This window comes from Nerophis lumbriciformis, linkage group LG09, assembly GCF_033978685.3.
Source record: "Nerophis lumbriciformis linkage group LG09, RoL_Nlum_v2.1, whole genome shotgun sequence".
Lineage (NCBI taxonomy): Eukaryota > Metazoa > Chordata > Actinopteri > Syngnathiformes > Syngnathidae > Nerophis > Nerophis lumbriciformis.
In genome coordinates this window covers 11,225,089-11,242,735 of record NC_084556.2, presented here as the reverse complement: position 1 = coordinate 11,242,735, position 17,647 = coordinate 11,225,089, and the positions used below count along the sequence as shown (strand labels likewise).

The 17,647-nt window shown below is 37.7% G+C and overlaps 1 protein-coding gene across 2 annotated transcripts; it reads left to right on the top strand.

Moving 5' to 3' along the window:
• Positions 1–1,992: 1,992 nt before the first annotated feature.
• adad2 (adenosine deaminase domain containing 2) lies at positions 1,993–17,641 on the top strand. 2 transcript variants are annotated; one of them, XR_009815437.2, is made up of 12 exons: positions 1,993–2,253; positions 6,422–6,530; positions 6,809–6,926; positions 7,001–7,072; positions 9,942–10,070; positions 10,668–10,818; positions 15,048–15,218; positions 15,291–15,505; positions 15,579–15,813; positions 17,037–17,169; positions 17,251–17,442; positions 17,477–17,641. XR_009815437.2 is itself a non-coding variant. In XM_061962577.2 (11 exons), exons 1-11 carry the CDS (start codon positions 2,144–2,146, stop codon positions 17,359–17,361), a joined length of 1,554 nt encoding a protein of 517 aa, XP_061818561.2. In that variant the 5' UTR covers positions 1,993–2,143; the 3' UTR covers positions 17,362–17,641. The 2 variants fall into 2 exon arrangements, 1 of the variants encoding a protein (XP_061818561.2); XM_061962577.2 differs by having other exon boundaries at positions 17,251–17,641.
• The last annotated feature ends 6 nt before the right edge of the window (positions 17,642–17,647 follow it).

Sequence of the window (17,647 nt, the reverse complement as noted above, 5' to 3'; positions counted from 1 at the left end):
TATATATATATACATATATACATATATATATATATATATATATATATATATATATATATATATATATATATATATATATATATATATATATATATATATATATGTCTTAATAAGGTTATCCAAAAAATAGTGCTCGATACCGTAGTAGAGCGCAATATATGTATGTGTGGGAAAAAAATCACAAGACTACTTCATCTCTACAGGCCTGTTTCATGAGGGGTTCCCTCAATCATCAGGAGATTTGATGATTGAGGGAACCCCTCATGAAACAGGCCTGTAGAGATGAAGTAGTCTTGTGATTTTTTCCCACACATACATATATATATATATATATACAGTATATTCCGCCCGATTGTAGCTGAGATAGGCTCAAGCGCCCCCCGCGACCCCGAAGGGAATAAACGGTAGAAAATGGATGGATGGATGGATATATATATATATATATATATATATATATATATATATATATATATATATATATATATATATATATATATATATATATATATACACATGTATATATATATATATATATATATATATATATATATATATATATACACATGTATATATATATATATATATATATATATATATATATATATATACACATGTATATATATATATATATATATATATATGTATATATATATATATATATATATATATATATATATATATATATATATATATATATATATATATATATATATACACATGTATGTATATATATATATATATATATATATATACACACACACACATACATATATATAAGTTAGGGTCAGATTTGTGTTATAAGTGTTATTATATTATTAGTATCACAAAATGTAAGCTTTTTTCAATACATTATGTATTTTTGCTCCTTTTTATATATATTTTTTTACTCTTGTTTTTTACCCCTGTAATAATTAATATTAAACTGTGTCACCTATAACACAAAGCTGACACCAAGTTTTGTCTTTAAATATATATGTAATGTCTCTTTTAACAGTTCGATTTACAAAATAAAAATATATCTAGAATGTTCCCTGCATATTTTGACTTTTTAGTATGCGGCCCTTGGTGAAGAGGTTTGGACAACCCTGTATTATTGACTAATATTCCAAACATTTTTTGTTACAATAAAATGTTTGTTCCCCTGACTTATAATTTAAAAAGCAAGTACGTTATCCATCAATTTGTACGTTAAAAAATAATAATCCAGTCTTAGAGAATTGTGTAGTAATATCATGAGGAGATTGTACATTAAAATTCATATATAGTTACTGTTACAAGCGGCTCTCCGAGCAGATGTGGCCCTAAAAGAAAACCAGTTTGACACGCCTGTATTAGATGGTAAAATAATGTACTTTTTTGTTTGTTTTTACAGAATATACTTTTCGTTGTAATGTCTTTTTTTTGCAATTACAATAAATGTGTGTATATATATATATATATATATATATATATATATATATATATATATATATATATATATATATAACTAGATGTCCACAGGATGGCGCCAGTGTTTTGCAATCTGCTATACATTTGAGGACACAACATTAGGTACACCTGTATGACGACATCCAAAACAAAAGCTGTGATAAATTCTGTGTTAAGGAAGATATTAGGTTAAAGTTCATTGAAAAGTATGTTTATTGTGGTTGTATTTTTAATTAGTGTAGAACGGCACGCTTTAGTTACTTGAGAAGAACAATTAAGAGTTTCTGTTGTACATCACAAGTTACAACAAACACAGTAATACACATTAATTGTAGAAAAATAAGACTAAGTGAACACTTACCGGCCACAGCGTTGTGTAAACTCGAGGAAACTAACGATAAACCTAACTATACACACAATTTACGCTGCGAACTAATTTCTTTGTTTTTAGTAAGGCGCTTCTTGATTGGTCTATAGAAACTCTACGCCAATCAGAGAGCAATTTGCTCTTGGGTGTATACGAAGAGTAAGGCGCTCCATTATTGGTCAGTGGCTATCACTTGTTGAAGTACTATGCCAATTAGAGTATGTCTTATTCTTTTGTCACTTTTTTTTCTCATTGGCTGGTTTACGAGCGACAGCGGAATTGAACACAGTTTGACCAAATCGAGAAGACAAAAACGGTGTTTACTTTTGCAATAATAGTTGATTCAAGATGAGTCAAGAAGTACGCAGTCCAAGCGGAAGTGCTGCTAGCTTTCTGAGCGGCCAACGATGGAACCGAAAATGCCCTCAACAAGTCCACTGGACGGAGGACACTTTAAGGTTTGTTAGTTTAACTTTCTGTCGATACGTGACAAAAACATGAAAATGCAAAATATCTCAAAGCAATATTGACACCATTGCAAAGCCCTTGGAAATAACTTTCCACTGGTACTCCAACATCGCGATAGGCCTACTATTGGGAGCTCCGACTTGTTGAAGTTAAGAATTAATGGCTTTTTGTCTTAAATGATCCTATATTTTGGAAAATGAACTATAAAACCTCATATTTCCCTTATTATGTGTCATAAATGCATGAAATATAAAAACACGAATGAATTAGTTTATTATGTTAATAAATAGGGCAGCACGGTGGCAGAGGGGTTAGTGCATCTGCCTCACAATACGAAGGTCCTGAGTAGTCTTGGGTTCAATCCCAGGCTCGGGATCTTTCTGTGTGGAGTTTGCATGTTCTCCCCGTGACTGCGTGGGTTCCCTCCGGGTACTCCGGCTTCCTCCCACTTCCAAAGACATGCACCTGGGGATAGGTTGATTGGCAACACTAAATTGGCCCTAGTGTGTGAATGTGAGTGTGAATGTTGTCTGTCTATCTGTGTTGGCCCTGCGATGAGGTGGCGACTTGTCCAGGGTGTACCCCGCCTTCCGCCCGATTGTAGCTGAGATAGGCTCCCCGCGACCCCAAAGGGAATAAGCGGTAGAAAATGGATGGATGGATGTTAATAAATATGTTATCATTTAACATTATGTTTTTTCAACTAGTGTGCCATGAGATACAGTCTGGTGTGCCGTGGGACATTATCTAATTTCACCTATTTGGGTTAAAAATATTTTTTGCAAACCAGTAATTATAGTCTGCAAATTATGTGTTGTTGTTGAGTGTCGGTGCTGTCTCAAGCTCGGCAGAGTAACCGTGTAATACTCTTCCATATCAGTAGGTGGCAGCCGGTAGCTAATTGCTTTGTAGATGTCGGAAACAGCGGGAGGCAGTGTGCAGGTAAAAAGTTGTCTAATGCTTAAACCAAAAATAAACAAAAGGTGAGTGCCCCTAAGAAAAGGCATTGAAGCTTAGGGAAGGCTATGCAGAACTAAACTAAAACTGAACTGGCTACAAAGTAAACAAAAACAGAATGCTGGACGACAGCAAAGACTTACTGTGGAGCAAAGACGGTGTCCACAATGTACATCCGAACATGACATGACAATCGACAATGTCCCCACAAAGAAGGATAAAAACAACTGAAATATTCTTGATTGCTAAAACAAAGTAGATGCGGGAAATATCGCTCAAAGGAAGACATGAAACTGCTACAGGAAAATACCAAAAAAAGAGAAAAAGCCACCAAAATAGGAGCGCAAGACAGGAACTAAAACACTACACACACGAAAACAGCAAAAAACTCAAAATAGGTCACGGCGTGATGTGACAGGTCATGACAGTACACCTACTTTGAGACAAGAGCTATATTGATGCATGCTTGGTTATGGTTTAAAGTCATATCCAACAATTACGACAATTACTTTTTACTGTCAACTGAGTTTCGTTTTTTAATCATTTCTGCTGGTGGTGTGCCTCTGGATTTTTTTCAACGCAAAAAATGTGCCTTGGCTCAAAAAAGTTGAAAAACACTGTTGGTTAAATCATATCGGGCAGCACGGTGGATCGGGGGTTAGTGCATGTGCCTCACAATAAGAAGGTCCTGGGCTCGGGGTCACATAAAAAAATATATTTTCAGGTTGTGGCAGCTATAACTTTGACGTGGCGGTGCACCACATTCAGTTACATTAAGGGGGAACCCTGGCCGTGCGTTTCCCACCTAGGCCTTCAGTGATGTCCGACTTCAATGATTACCTCTCAAAATACCATAATTGATGTCACCACATGACCATTGCTAGATAAATACTATACAGAAACACATTTACGCACTACTGGGCATTGTACAAAACGGGTTATTTACTGGCGCATTTAAAAATCAATGAACCCACATCAGCAATTAAAACATGTCTTATGTGGTACTGTCAAAATTAAAATTGCAAAAAACATATTAAACGTGAAAAAATAAAGAAATAAAATATCTGAACTCACATTTCATCGCCGGGACAGCTGAGCTAGCTTCTGGGGTTGGCCGACATGGTCTCACAAGATGTAGTTTCTCTTTAAATATCCTTCTTCAAAATGGCCTTGCAAATATATGTGTTGTCTTGTCTAATCATAAAAGATGCATACGGGGCGTGTTGGCTGAGTTCTTAAAGTTTACACCACAGCGTGCTCATCAAAAAACATCCAACTGCCGGCATGTCTACATTCAACAACCTGAACGGGGCTACTGCGCATGTCCTTCACTACTGTGGCATGCTGGGTAATGGAGTTCTTATGTTACTTCGCTCATAACATCACTATATATCTGCCTTAGGCCAGCTAGCAGGCCTTACTGACAACAACTCGTGATCTGATTGGCTATCGCAACTGTCTGTCAAATGTTTGTGTCCGTGCCGCATTGTTGATTCTGAAGGCCCTGGCAGATTTCGAAGAGCATGACAGCATAAGCTAGCTGAATTCTGATTGGATAAAAACTCTATAACCTAAAAACAACAGCGCTGGAAGGAGCGTAATATATGACATGAAGAGAATATGAATAATTTTAGGTATTTAGGAAAAGTAAATAGAAAAATACTTTTGTCTTTAGTTATGATCACAATTTCTGGTAATGTTAGGCCAACACAGAAGGCCTTGCTGGCCCTGACGGCGCACCACTGCTGGTATGTATGGTATATCAATATTCAGCCAAACAATATTGGGATATGAGTTTTGCCAAAGTTTATATTGCCCAGCCTTACCCTAGTGTTAGTGACAGTGTTAGCACAGTTTAGGGATGTTCTCTGTTTTTTCTTAAGGATTGCAAAAGGCCTTGTGATGGCATTGTGTTTATATGTATGAGTGCACATGTGTATGTAAAATATTGCGTCTTGATTTTTTGCACTTTTCGTAATGAGATCCGGAAATTTCTAAGTCGAGGTACTTCTGACAAATGTGAACTCTGTCATCAACCTCTGTGCTCTTCAATTAGTCCAAAAATAACCCCTACACTATGGTTGTCTCGATACCAATATTTTGGTACCGGTACCAAAATGTATTTTGATACTTTTCAAAATTAATTTAATTTTTGGCTTAATTTTAACAAAAAATCTTACGATATGTTACGATATGTGGTTCCTATTGCACTTAAAGAACAATTTTAGAAGATTTGAAAGTGTATTTTACATATAGCCTGTCATAATGTAAGATTAAGTTACAATAGAACATAAAGTTTTACTGACATTATATTAAATGTCTTACGATTTTTTGTTGCCACGCTTGGTCTGTGCTTTAAGAAAAATACAATCATTAGTAAATACTAAAAACAATACTATGGCTAAAACTACATATATAAAACATGTAGCAGGTAAACCACACATTGTTAAAGATACAACACAAATTGTAACAATTTGTTACAACATTTCAGTCATTTCACTTGCATTAGTTTGCGCCACATGGGTGGTTTTAACTCCGCTAATATTTGGCATAAAGCCGAACAGCTGTGTGCACGTCTCATATCTGTATGGGCACACCAGGGGAGTTAAGTACTGTAATACTTGACGATCTGACTCCTTGTTATTTCATTGTTTAGCTAAGTTTGAAGCAAAGGTGGTAATACTTAAATAATGCCACCTTTGGTGAAGCATGTTTTAAAGAAGCGCTTTCAGCGTGGCGCTTCCGTGTTGTAAGCGTCATCTTCATAGAGTTTTAAAGCCCGAATACCTCCATATTGCGCTTCACGCACCCTCTTTATTAACCTGTAGAATTGTCTTTATTTGCCATTTTTCTTCTCCTCCCTGTTTCTGCTTGTGCGCTCTGTGAGTGTGCAAGCAGACACACTCAACATGCTTCTCGTCTCTGTACGTTACCGCCGCATGGCAGCATGCGGATGAGAAAGAGTACACGTATTTTTCAAAGGCAGTAATATACCGTTTTCAATTCATTAACATTGTGGTGCTTTATTAGTTCCTGTATACGTACAAAAAAATTGACACACATCGCTAACCACCTTGATTTTAGCAGTCACAAGCCGCCGCTGCAATGGAGATGAGTAGGTCAGCGGCCATTGTACCTTGTACCTACATTCAACAACAATATGTTCTATGTTTTGTTACCCAAAATCTGTCTGCCTTATAGTCATGATGACGATGTGAGTGAAGAGACTTGCAAACCAGCAAGAAAGATGACATCCACACCAAACCATGCAGATATGCTAGAACCTGGTACATTCTCATTGGAAGATGAGGTAAATAAATAGAGGTGGTTCGGTTTCAGAGAAAATCAATATTGATAAAAACAAGTTAATGTATGCTCCTGCAATTTCCTGATATATTTTATGAAGGATAGGGGAAGTACTGTTGTTTAGTTTATTCATTTAAACATGCATACAAGGGTACATTGTAACACAACTGGTTTATAGTTTACAATTGAACTTGTCCATAAGGGAGTGTGAAGAAGCAGACCTTGAATGAGAGCCTTAATGATGATATGATTAGATTACTAACTTCTGGTATGCTTCTTAAGGAAGAAGACAAAGAGCCTTTATTCTGTGTGACTGACATGTCCCTCTCTGAGTACGTGTTGTCAAATGCAAAGCTAATTTTGGAGACCGAGGACACTGGGATTGGTGTAGAAAGTGAAGGTACAATTTTCACTTTAGGTTGGCCTACTGTATTTGATCATTGCCTTTTTAATGATCTCACTCTTTGTTTATAGTTAATGTTGTCAAAAATTCCACTGAAAGACCCACATCACTGGAATCTTCATCTTCCCCTGTGCCAGATTCAGGTTCTGTTTAAAACATGACAAATAGTAGGTCTGTACTTGGGATCGACCGATTATCGGCGCTGATGTATAAATCAGTATCGGCCTTTTTCTTCCCCCCACAAATACAACAGAACAATCCCCTCCCCCTTATCTCCTTGTAGTGCTTATCGTCGACAGCATGTCTCCTCTGCTTACATGAACTTGTCAAAAAAGAAATTTTTTTGCTGGGAATTCCAGATTTTGTCCTTCTTTCCTGGAGTTCCCCTCCCGTTGTGAGTGTTTTCGCTACTGCAGCGAGTCGCAGGTCAAGCCTCCATTCGCAACACTCGCAGCGTGGGCACATTTAAGAGTGCGGCAAGTTTTTATGTTCCGTGATTCAATCAAATAGAGATCGATGGAGATGAAGATGACAGAAAATGTATCTATGCCAAAAGTCTATCTTTTGTGTAAATTAACAAATAGGAGATTTAAGAAAGAAAAGAAGGCCTGGGCGATATATCGATTTTATCGATAAATTCGTGTTTTTTGTGTCAGACGAACTAAAAAAATAAAAAATCTATCTTTTTCTCCTCTTGCTACGGCATATTCGTTTGCCCCCATGAGCTCTTCTCATGCTCTCACCCGCCCCCTTAATTCCTAAGCAGAACTCTACAAGTCTAGCAAAACATGGCTAATGCTAACAAGAGCGAGACGTTTGTTTCAAAGAAAAGATAAGTGTCTGCATTAGATTTGCGGCAACAAGAGTGGAACAATTGCCTGCACGCTGCAAAGTTTCTTTAAAAAACGGAAGCAGCACAACAAACATATCTAAAACAGCATCGAGCCGAGTGGGAGAAATGCAACTCTTTACGAGGCCGCAGCAACAACAACAACAACAACAAACTCCACCTAAGAAGCAGCTTACTGTGGTGGAATCATTTACACAAGGTACCATGCATGATGAGAAAGGAGAACAATGTACGGAGCGATCACTAAAATAGTCGCTCTGCACATCCAAACCGGATAGTGATATATTACATGTGCAATGAAGTGTACATCGTCTTTGATATCAGTACACACTAAAAAGGGAAAAGCCTGCGTTTATCCACCTATTAAAACTAAAGGGTTATCTCAATGTTTTACTTGCTTATTTATTTGCATACAGTGTACATTTTTATTTACAGTAGTATTTTATTCAAAACGAAAGATTTGAGTTTGCGCCTTATTGATCTGATTGATTTGTATTACTATTTAATGATTATTGGTACCTTTTATTGATTTATTGGAGTTTATTTGCTTTTAATGTCCAATACTAAATTTTTATTTACAGAAGTATTTTATTCAAGACAAAAGTATTAATCTCAATGTTCGAGATTTTTATTTATTTGTATGCAATGTACACAATGCTACATTTTTGTTCACAAAAGTATTTTATTCAAGCAAGTATTGCCTCCCAGAGGATTGATTGATTGAGACTTTTATTAGTAGGTTGCACAGTGAAGTACATATTCCGTACAATTGACCACTAAATGGTAACACCCGAATAAGTTTTTCAACTTGTTTAAGTCGGAGTCCACTTAAATTTATTCATGATACAGATATATACTATCATATATACTATCATCATAATACAGTCATCACACAAGATAATCATCAGGGTGTATACATTGAATTATTTACATTATTTACAATTTGGCGTGTGGAGGGGGGGGGTTAGGTTTGGTTGAGGACGCACTTAATTTAGTTATTTGATAATTATTGCATAAAAAGTACAATTTATATCTGATTGAAAAATAACATGATACAACTAGAATGTTGCTAAGAGTAAGAAACAGTGTATGCAGTGTCATTTCAAACTGCTAGTTTTTGATCAAATAAAAGCAAAACTTGTTTTGAATTATCTCTGTCATTTGTATTCACTGGTTTATCTAAAAAGTAGGGAAAAAAATTGTAAATTAGTTTTTTTTTGTAATAAAAACGGAGATTCTATTTTAGGCCATATCGCCCAGGTCGAGCTCACACTTTCTGTAACATTCGTAACAAAAATGATGTCTGCCAGCTTTGAAAATGTGAAGCTAGCATTGAAAATGACATTCTGGGCTCCATTACATAAAGGAGCCCAGAATTGTTTGTATTTAACTGTTTGCCATATTTAGAAATCATATACTGTATTTCATATCAACCATATTGAGAAATCATTGAGGTAAATTGTGTCACAAATTGAGAACAGGAAGGGATATATGTGTAAGTAATTGCTATGCAATGGAAAAGGGGTCGGATTAAATAAGCTTTGCTTCCTCATACTGCTTTTCGGACATGTAAATAGAAAAATAAAATAATGTGATGTGTCATATTAAAACTGTATACATTATCGAAATAAACTTTAACCAAAAAATATTTCAGGGTACCTCACGAGAAACCTTACAATGTATTAAATCCATTAACTGCTATAAAATTTAGTATATGGCGAGTTATTGTGATGTAGAAAAATCCCATATTTTTACCAATCTTCCCAGGAGATTTCCCATATTTTGAAATGCAAATGTTGATGCTCCTCTGAGACATACGTAATAAAGGTGTTTGTGAAACCATGTGATAATGTTTGGTGTTAAATTAACCACATCATTAGTGCGGCATAAAACAGTATGTCTCTGCTGGTCCGACGTTTCCTAAAAAATAATGTTTAAAAAAACAACTTAAATGCCTTGTCCAGCTGTTTACTGATGTATACTATTCACGTTTAAATAACTTTTACTGCAAATGAATATCGGCTCCAAAAATCGGTTATTGGCCTCCCCTTGACTACTAATAATCGGTATCGGTCCTGAAAAAAAACATATCGGTCAATCTGTAGTGTGGACCTGATATTGTAGCCAGTGAGTGTTCATTACACTGTATCCTGTCTTTTTAGTTTGGTCCACAGAGTACCACAAAAAGCACATGGCAGCCATTAGCAGTGACAAGTTTGACAGCCTCCTGAAGATGTGTCCTAATTTTTACAGCTGTAAGAGCCACATGGCAGCGTTTGTAATCGTAAGAGGTGAGTCCACTATCTCACTATGGTCACTTTCTGTTGTCTCAATGTGTGAATAAAACAGTATTTAAGCAATACTTGTTTTTAGTAGCAATATATTGTACAGAATTTCCAAGGTCCCATAATAAAATAAACATAAAACACAAAAATAAAGTAAGGTGAATTAATCAATTTCATGTGATACAGTACAAGTGTAAAAAGTAGTTCAATAAAGCTTGAATAAAGATAAAAACTGCTCACCTTTTGAAAACACCTGATGTTGTTTGGTGTTGTAGTAACAACACTCACTGTCACCTTTTGGCTTGTGATGGACTGAGCACGCGTACCTTTTACGGTGTCGCAGGAAGTTTAATTTATGGTTCTATGGTTACTATTGCACTTTTTCATTCATTCAGGTTCCCAAAAAAGTTAAAGAAAAAGCAAAACACACTCGTGGAAATTTAATGAAAGTGCTATTGTTTGACTTTTGTGGCATATTAGCCCTTGGCGCACCTACTGTATAAATCCATCAATTACCTCCAGGTCCAAATCCATATTGAACTTGACATTCTATCCTGTAGGGCCCGTTTCCTGATATTTATTTCCTGTGCTTCTATCCTACAGAGGTGTCAGACACAGCTGGCCGTGTTTGTGATCAGTACCAAGTGGTGGCGCTCGGAGCCGGCTGCTTCAGCTGCACTAATTGGCTTTGCTTCAACGGCACAATGCTACACGACTGTCACTCCATCATCGTTGCTAAGCGGGCACTCCATAGGTAGACAACATGGTCTTCATACTGAGGGTTTGGCATGGTTGGGACCCGGGTCTTACGTTCCGATAGACCTGAGCGATATGGCCCTAAATTTGATTTACCGTATTTTTCGGAGTATAAGTCGCAGCGGCGTATAAGTCGCACCTGCCAAAAATGCATAATCAAAAAGGAAAAAAACATATATAAGTCGCACTGGAGACTTGAAAAAAACTGCGACTTATAGTCCGAAAAATACTGTAGTTTTTTTTTCCTTTTTTAACCCCCCCCTCACCCCTATTCTTGTAAGAAACCATTTAATACAAATGATCATTCAAAACAAGTACTGACAACACTTTTCTTTGGAACAAATGTCTCGTTCTTGTTAGCGTTAGCATTAGCCAGGTTTTGCTAGATGTGTGAATCTCTGCTAAGGAAGTAAGGGGAACGGCACAAACTACTGGGGGCAAAAAGTATGCCATAGCAAGAGGGGCAAAAATTATAATTTTTTTAATTATTTTTTTTATAACGTCTGTAGGGCTGTGTCACGCCAAATTTCTTCCCCCTACGAAAACCTTCCCCCCCATTTACTTCCGGGGTCATTTCCTCTTACTTACGTAATTTCCTCTTACTTACGTAATTTCCTCTTACTTACGTAATTTCCTCTTAAGTCATTGACAGTGATCGATAACATGATAAATGATAAATGGGTTGTGCTTGTATAGCGCTTTTCTACCTTCAAGGTACTCAAAGCGCTTTGACACTACTTCCACATTCACCCATTCACACACACATTCACACACTGATGGAGGGAGCTGCCATGCAAGGCGCTAACCAGCACCCATCAGGAGCACTTCGGCTTTGACACAGGACAGCAGCACACACAATATTGTAGTGAAATGGTTTCAACAATAATGTTGATTTAAAGTACAGACATTTAACAGTATTATATATTAATTAATATTAGTGAAATGGTTTCAACAATAATGTTGATTTAAAGTACAGACATTTAACAGTATTATATATTATTTAATATTTTTTGCACGTTACCACGAAGACAGAAGTTCCCAGCAGCGGCCCTAACACTCCGCCTGAAATTTTCCCTAACACTCCGCCTGGAATTTTTCAAAGCCTGCTGGTGTTTGACATAAGACCCCTAGGAAAGATAAAGACAAATGTCATTCAGTGACACCACCATTTTCAGGAGATTTGGATTCTATCGATCGCTGTCAATGACGTAAGAGGAAATGACCCCGGAAGTAAATGGGGAGGGGGAAGAAATTTGGCTTGACAGCTGCAACTAACGATTAATTTGATAATCGATTAATCTGTCGATTATTACTTCGATTAATCAATTAATAATCGGATAAAGGAGACAAACTACATTTCTATCCTTTCCAGTATTTTATTGAAAAAAAACCAGCATACTGGCACCATACTTATTTTGATTATTGTTTCTCAGCTGTTTGTACATGTTGCAGTTTATAAATAAAGGTTTATTAAAAAAAATTATAATAATAATAATTGCCTCTGCGCATAGCATAGATCCAACGAATCGATGACTAAATTAATCGCCAACTATTTTTATAATCGAATTTAATCGATTAGTTGTTGCAGCCCTAAACGTCTGCAACAAAAACTCTATATATAGATAAAATCGATATATCGCCCTGGCCTACATTCCGATTCTCCCGGAACCGTCCACTATTTTAAATGTAAATTCTTGTTTTCAATGCTCAGTCCACCAGCCGGAAGAAATAGCTGCCACAAAGCAGCTTAGCATACGGTTTATCTCCATATACCATGTAGAGCTGCTCCCCTAATAATTATCCATTGCAGCAAATAAAGTAAATTTATTACAAGTAGTATTATCTCTGGAGGTCGAGGCTAAATATGTTAGACACAGAGGAAGTGCAAGCAGGAGCAAAAAGCTGATAGCTAAGCTAGCCGCTAAACTAGCTTGAAACAACAGAAGAAATAAGTGCTTAATAAAGTTTAAGAAGTGTAGACGGAAGCACGTTACGGTAGAAAGTAAGCACCTTTTAGCAGGAAATGAACAAGTAGATTATAGTGAGAGAGGATAATATAACAACTGTTGGGCTGCTCTGTTGCCTTGTAGCAGCCTTTGCCAGGCAGGCATGTAAGGAAATCTCAGCTGCATTTGACGGATTGATCCATAAATCGGTAGTGTTGATACTACCATAGGTAGTATCACTATATGATCGATACTTGAGTGATTAGATCAATATTTTTGTTTTCAGAATCTTTTTTTTTTTTTTTTAAATGTTTACAAACTGAGAATAATTCCCTAAACACGGGAAGACTTTGTGGGTAAAAACCAAAGGATTTCATCTAGTAATAGTTTTTTTTGTTTAGCTATTGTGTACTATTGATTTTGTTTTGCAATAATTGTATGTATAAAAATTTAAAAAAGAACTAGTTTATATATTGTATTGGAATTGTTGAACTGTCAATACCACTCACCATAAATACATTTTACATTTACAGTTGATACATGTGATCGGCAGCCAACAAAACTATTAATTAGAACACCCCTATCTCTAACACATAAACAGGTTGAATGTAGATGTTTTTTTGAGGTTTTCAAAAATAAAGTGAACAATTTTTGAACGTGTACTCCTGTGGAATAAAAATTCATAACATTTACACTGAACAAAAATACAAACGCAACACTTGTTGCCATTTTTCGTGAGTTGAACTCAAAGATCTAAAACTTTTACTATATACACAAAAGACATATTGCTCTCAAATATTGTTCACAAATCTGTCTAAATCTGTGTTAGTGAGCATTTTTTCTTTACCAAGATAATCCATCCCACCTCACAGGTGTGGAATATCAAGATGATTATTGCACAGGTCTGCCTTAGGCTGCCCACAATAAAAGGCCACTCTGAAATGTGCAGTTTTATCACATAGCACAATGCCACAGATGTCACAGGTTTTGAGGGAGCATGCAGATGTCATGAGCTATTGCCCATGAATTAAATGTCCATTTCTCTGCCATAAGCCGTCTCCAAAGGCGTTTCAGGGAATTTGGCAGTACTTCCAATCGGCCTCACAACCGCAGACCAGGTATAACCACACCAGCGCAGGTCCTCTACATCCAGGAGGTGCACCTCCATGATCGTCTGAGATCAGCCACCCAGACAGCTGCTGCAACAATTGGTTTGCATAACCAAAGAATTTCTGCACAAACTGAGAAACCATCTCAAGGAAGGTCATCTGCATGCTCGTCATCCTCATTGAGGTCTCAACCTGACTGCAGTTCGTCGTCGTGACCGACTTGAGTGGGCAAATGCTCACATTCGATGTTAGAGAGGTGTTCTCGTCACGGATGAATCCCGGTTTTCACTGTTCAGGGTAGATGGCAGACAGCGTGTGGGAGAGCGGTTTACTGATGTAAACATTGTGAATCAAGTTGCCCGTGGTGGGGGTGGGGCTATGGTATGGGCAGGCATATGTTATGGACAACGAATGCAAGTGCATTATATTGATGGCATTTTTAATGCACAGAAATATCGTGATGAGATCCTGAGGCCCGTTGTTTTGCCATTCCCCCAAGAACATTACCTCACAGCCCCATGTTGCAAGTATCTCTACACAATTCCTGGAAGCTGAAAACATCCCAGTTCATGTCACCCATTGAACATGTTTGGGATGCTGTGGATCGGCGTATACGACAGTGTGTTCCAGTTCCTGCCAATATCCAGCAACTTCGCACAGGCATTGAAGAGTGCACCAACATCCCGCAGGCCACAATCAACAACCTGATCAACTCAATGCGAAGGAGATGTGTTGCACTGCGTGCCTTTTATTGTGGGCAGCCTAAGACACACCTGTGCAATAATCATGCTGTTTAACCAGCATCTTGATATGCCACATCTGTAAGGTGGCGTGGATTATCTTGGCAAATAAGTGCTCAATAACTCAGATTTATGAACAATATTTGAGAGGAATAGGTATTTTGTGTATATATGAAAAATAGGAGCAAAAACAAAAGTGTTGCGTTTATATTTTTGTTCAGTATATATTCAACTTCAAAGGATTGATATTTATATGCTGTTTAAACATAGCCCTGTGAGAAATGTATTGTACATTTTTGACCCTGCCTCCCTAAAGAATTGGAACCGGACTCGAAACAAGAAACTGTAATCGTCCTAATTCAAACAAAGGCCAACCCTATTCATACTTTGTTTGATTGTGTTTCAGAGTGCTGACCGTTTCTTTGTATTTAGGTTCCTCCACAAGCAACTTTTGCTCTTCTTCGAAGCCGACCCTCAGACCAAAGAGTGCTGCATATTCGAGAGTAGCACAGATGGACCACAGCTTCAGCTTAAAGCGAAAACCAGCTTGCACCTTTACACCAATCAGTCCCCTGAAGGAGCCGCTAAAAACTTCGACTTGAGGTTGGTTTTGTTTGCCCCTGTTTGTACAGACACTATTCACCACATTTATATTTCAATCAATGGCATCCTTAGGGGCTCGGCCCACAACGTTTGGTACCCTCTGAAGCTGCAGTATCACGCCAAGAGCCGACTGGTTCCGGCCTTCTACCTTGACCCGAGCTACTGGGGTGCCAAAGTGTGTTCCATGTCAGGCACTGACAAGCTGTGCGTGTGGACCTTCGTAGGGGTACAAGGCGCTCTACTGAGTCACTTCATCCAGCCGATCTACATCACCAGCATGGTGCTCGGTAACATCACACGGCAAAGATGTTACGCTCAAATATACTGAAGCTCAAAGTGTACACCGTTAACATCATGCAGGAGGTCAGAAAATGTTCAACGACCAATTGGCCGACATCACTAACGACAATCTGGGCGAAGGCTGGGAGGACATCTTGCCTTCGACCTACAAGAAACAGGACATTGTCTTTCTGCACTGGGACGAGGAGGGAGCAGCAGAGGCATCGCAGCAGCCTGACGTCCTCAGCGTCAACTGGTGCCTCGGAGACAAAGACATTGAGGTGGTGGACAGCAGCAAAGGCTTCATCGACGACAGGTAGCTTTGCCATTTCTGTCAAATGCCTTCGCACAAATCTACTTGCCACAGTAAATTGTGAAGTACAGTGGGACCTACATTTTACGAACTTAATTGGTTACTGAACAGGGTTCGAAAATAGAAAACTTTGTTTATTGAAGCAAATTCCTCCATAAGGAACAATGTAAACATAAATAATGGGTTTCAGCTTTAGCAAAAGTCCATTTTAGTACAAGTTTGTACACTTTGAACACGATATAAAGCACCATACAGTACTGTATATCATCCAACAATCATAACAAGGGGGCGATGGATCAACTTTCTATTTAATAACAAAGTCAAAACAACTTCTGCTAACTGAACTGTACCTATTCCTACGCAGCCGCTACAAACACACACACTGTCACTAGCCTTCAGTTTGAAATAATAAAACTCTTTAACAGTGACAGCCAGGTCGCTACAATGATTAGAAATTAAAAAAAAAAAATTAAACAACTTTACATTGTTGGTTAATCTTTGTGTTCAGCTGAAGAAAGGGGGTGGGAGGAGGCAGTGTCAACTGTCAACAACGCTGTAGATACTTCCTGAATGTTTCAAACCACACATCTTCTTTGGACACATATTAAGCAGTCAAAACGAGAAAAAATGCTGTAAAAATGTTTTAAAAAAAACACTAAATAGCATACCAAGTAGCAATTGGCACAGTTGCTAAGGACAGCACTGCTTTGCTGACATAGACTTATTAGCCCGCTCATGGATGAAGCGTTCGTACACTGAGACTAGATTCAGAAAACGAAGCATATTTTTATGCTATCTATGTTTCAAAAATTGAAAAGTTAGTATAAATGAGGGGTTCGTAAATCGAGGTTCCACTGTATGTGTGTGAGTGACAGACTGAAGGCTCTGACTGACAAGAGGACAAGCCACTTGATGGTTTGCCTCCTAATTGTAAGACAACCTGTCTTTTTCAGACGGCGCTCCAAAAGTGTTAGTTTCATTAGTCTGCGATTTATGAGACACGATTTTCAGAACTGAAATTATCAAAACTACAGAGTCACAAAACCAAACTAGAGTATTGTTTTCACGCATAGGAAATTATAGTTTGCATACATTTTGCAGTATTTGTGACACCAAGTTCACATTAAGCAACAATTAGTATGTCAAAGTTACAAATTTCCATGGTTCAAATTTGCTGAAACTCTTGACAGACACCTCCACTAATTTTTTGTGTTATCACCTTGCAGTTCCCCATCTGTGAGCGGGCCCGGCTTCTCCAGCAGGCTGTGCAAGCGAGCGCTCTACAGTTACTTCCGGCGAGTGGCCCCGCTGGGTGGACATGGCTACTTGCTGGATCTTCCCACCTACCACAGCGTCAAGGTGAAAGTTTTTTCTATTTTTCTTTTTCTTTAACTGTCTGCTTAACTAAAATCGATCATGTTGTCGTTTTCTGTGGCACAGGCAGAAGCGTCAGTCTACCAGACAGTCAAAGAGCTGGTCAAGCAACACTTCCTTAGCATCAACGCCGGACCCTGGAACACCAAGAAGCTGGTGGACTGCTTTGGTGCCTGAAGACGCTCACTGAGGTTTAGTTATGTTAATCTCCACAACAAGTGTTGATTTAGTTCATGTTAATCTCTACAACAAGTGTAGGTTTAGTTCATGTTAATCTCTACAACAAGTGTAGGTTTAGTTCATGTTAATCTCTACAACAAGTTATGTTGGTAAAAATGATAGCTCCTCTTTTATGGCTGTTTACAACTGCATTTTGTTGTTTTAGTTCAAAAGTATACGTTTTGTACTGTTGATATTCAATATGAAGCCAGTTTGGAGAAGAGCGTACAATTTGGAAGATTTT

Bases quoted from the DNA above. Each gene is read 5' to 3' on its own strand.
- adad2 (XM_061962577.2), top strand. From the start codon at position 2,144: ATGAGTCAAGAAGTACGCAGTCCAAGCGGAAGTGCTGCTAGCTTTCTG. The intron at 2,254-6,421 runs GTTTGTTAGTTT...TCTGCCTTATAG, and splicing joins TGGACGGAGGACACTTTAAG to TCATGATGACGATGTGAGTG. The intron at 6,531-6,808 runs GTAAATAAATAG...ATGCTTCTTAAG, and splicing joins CATTCTCATTGGAAGATGAG to GAAGAAGACAAAGAGCCTTT.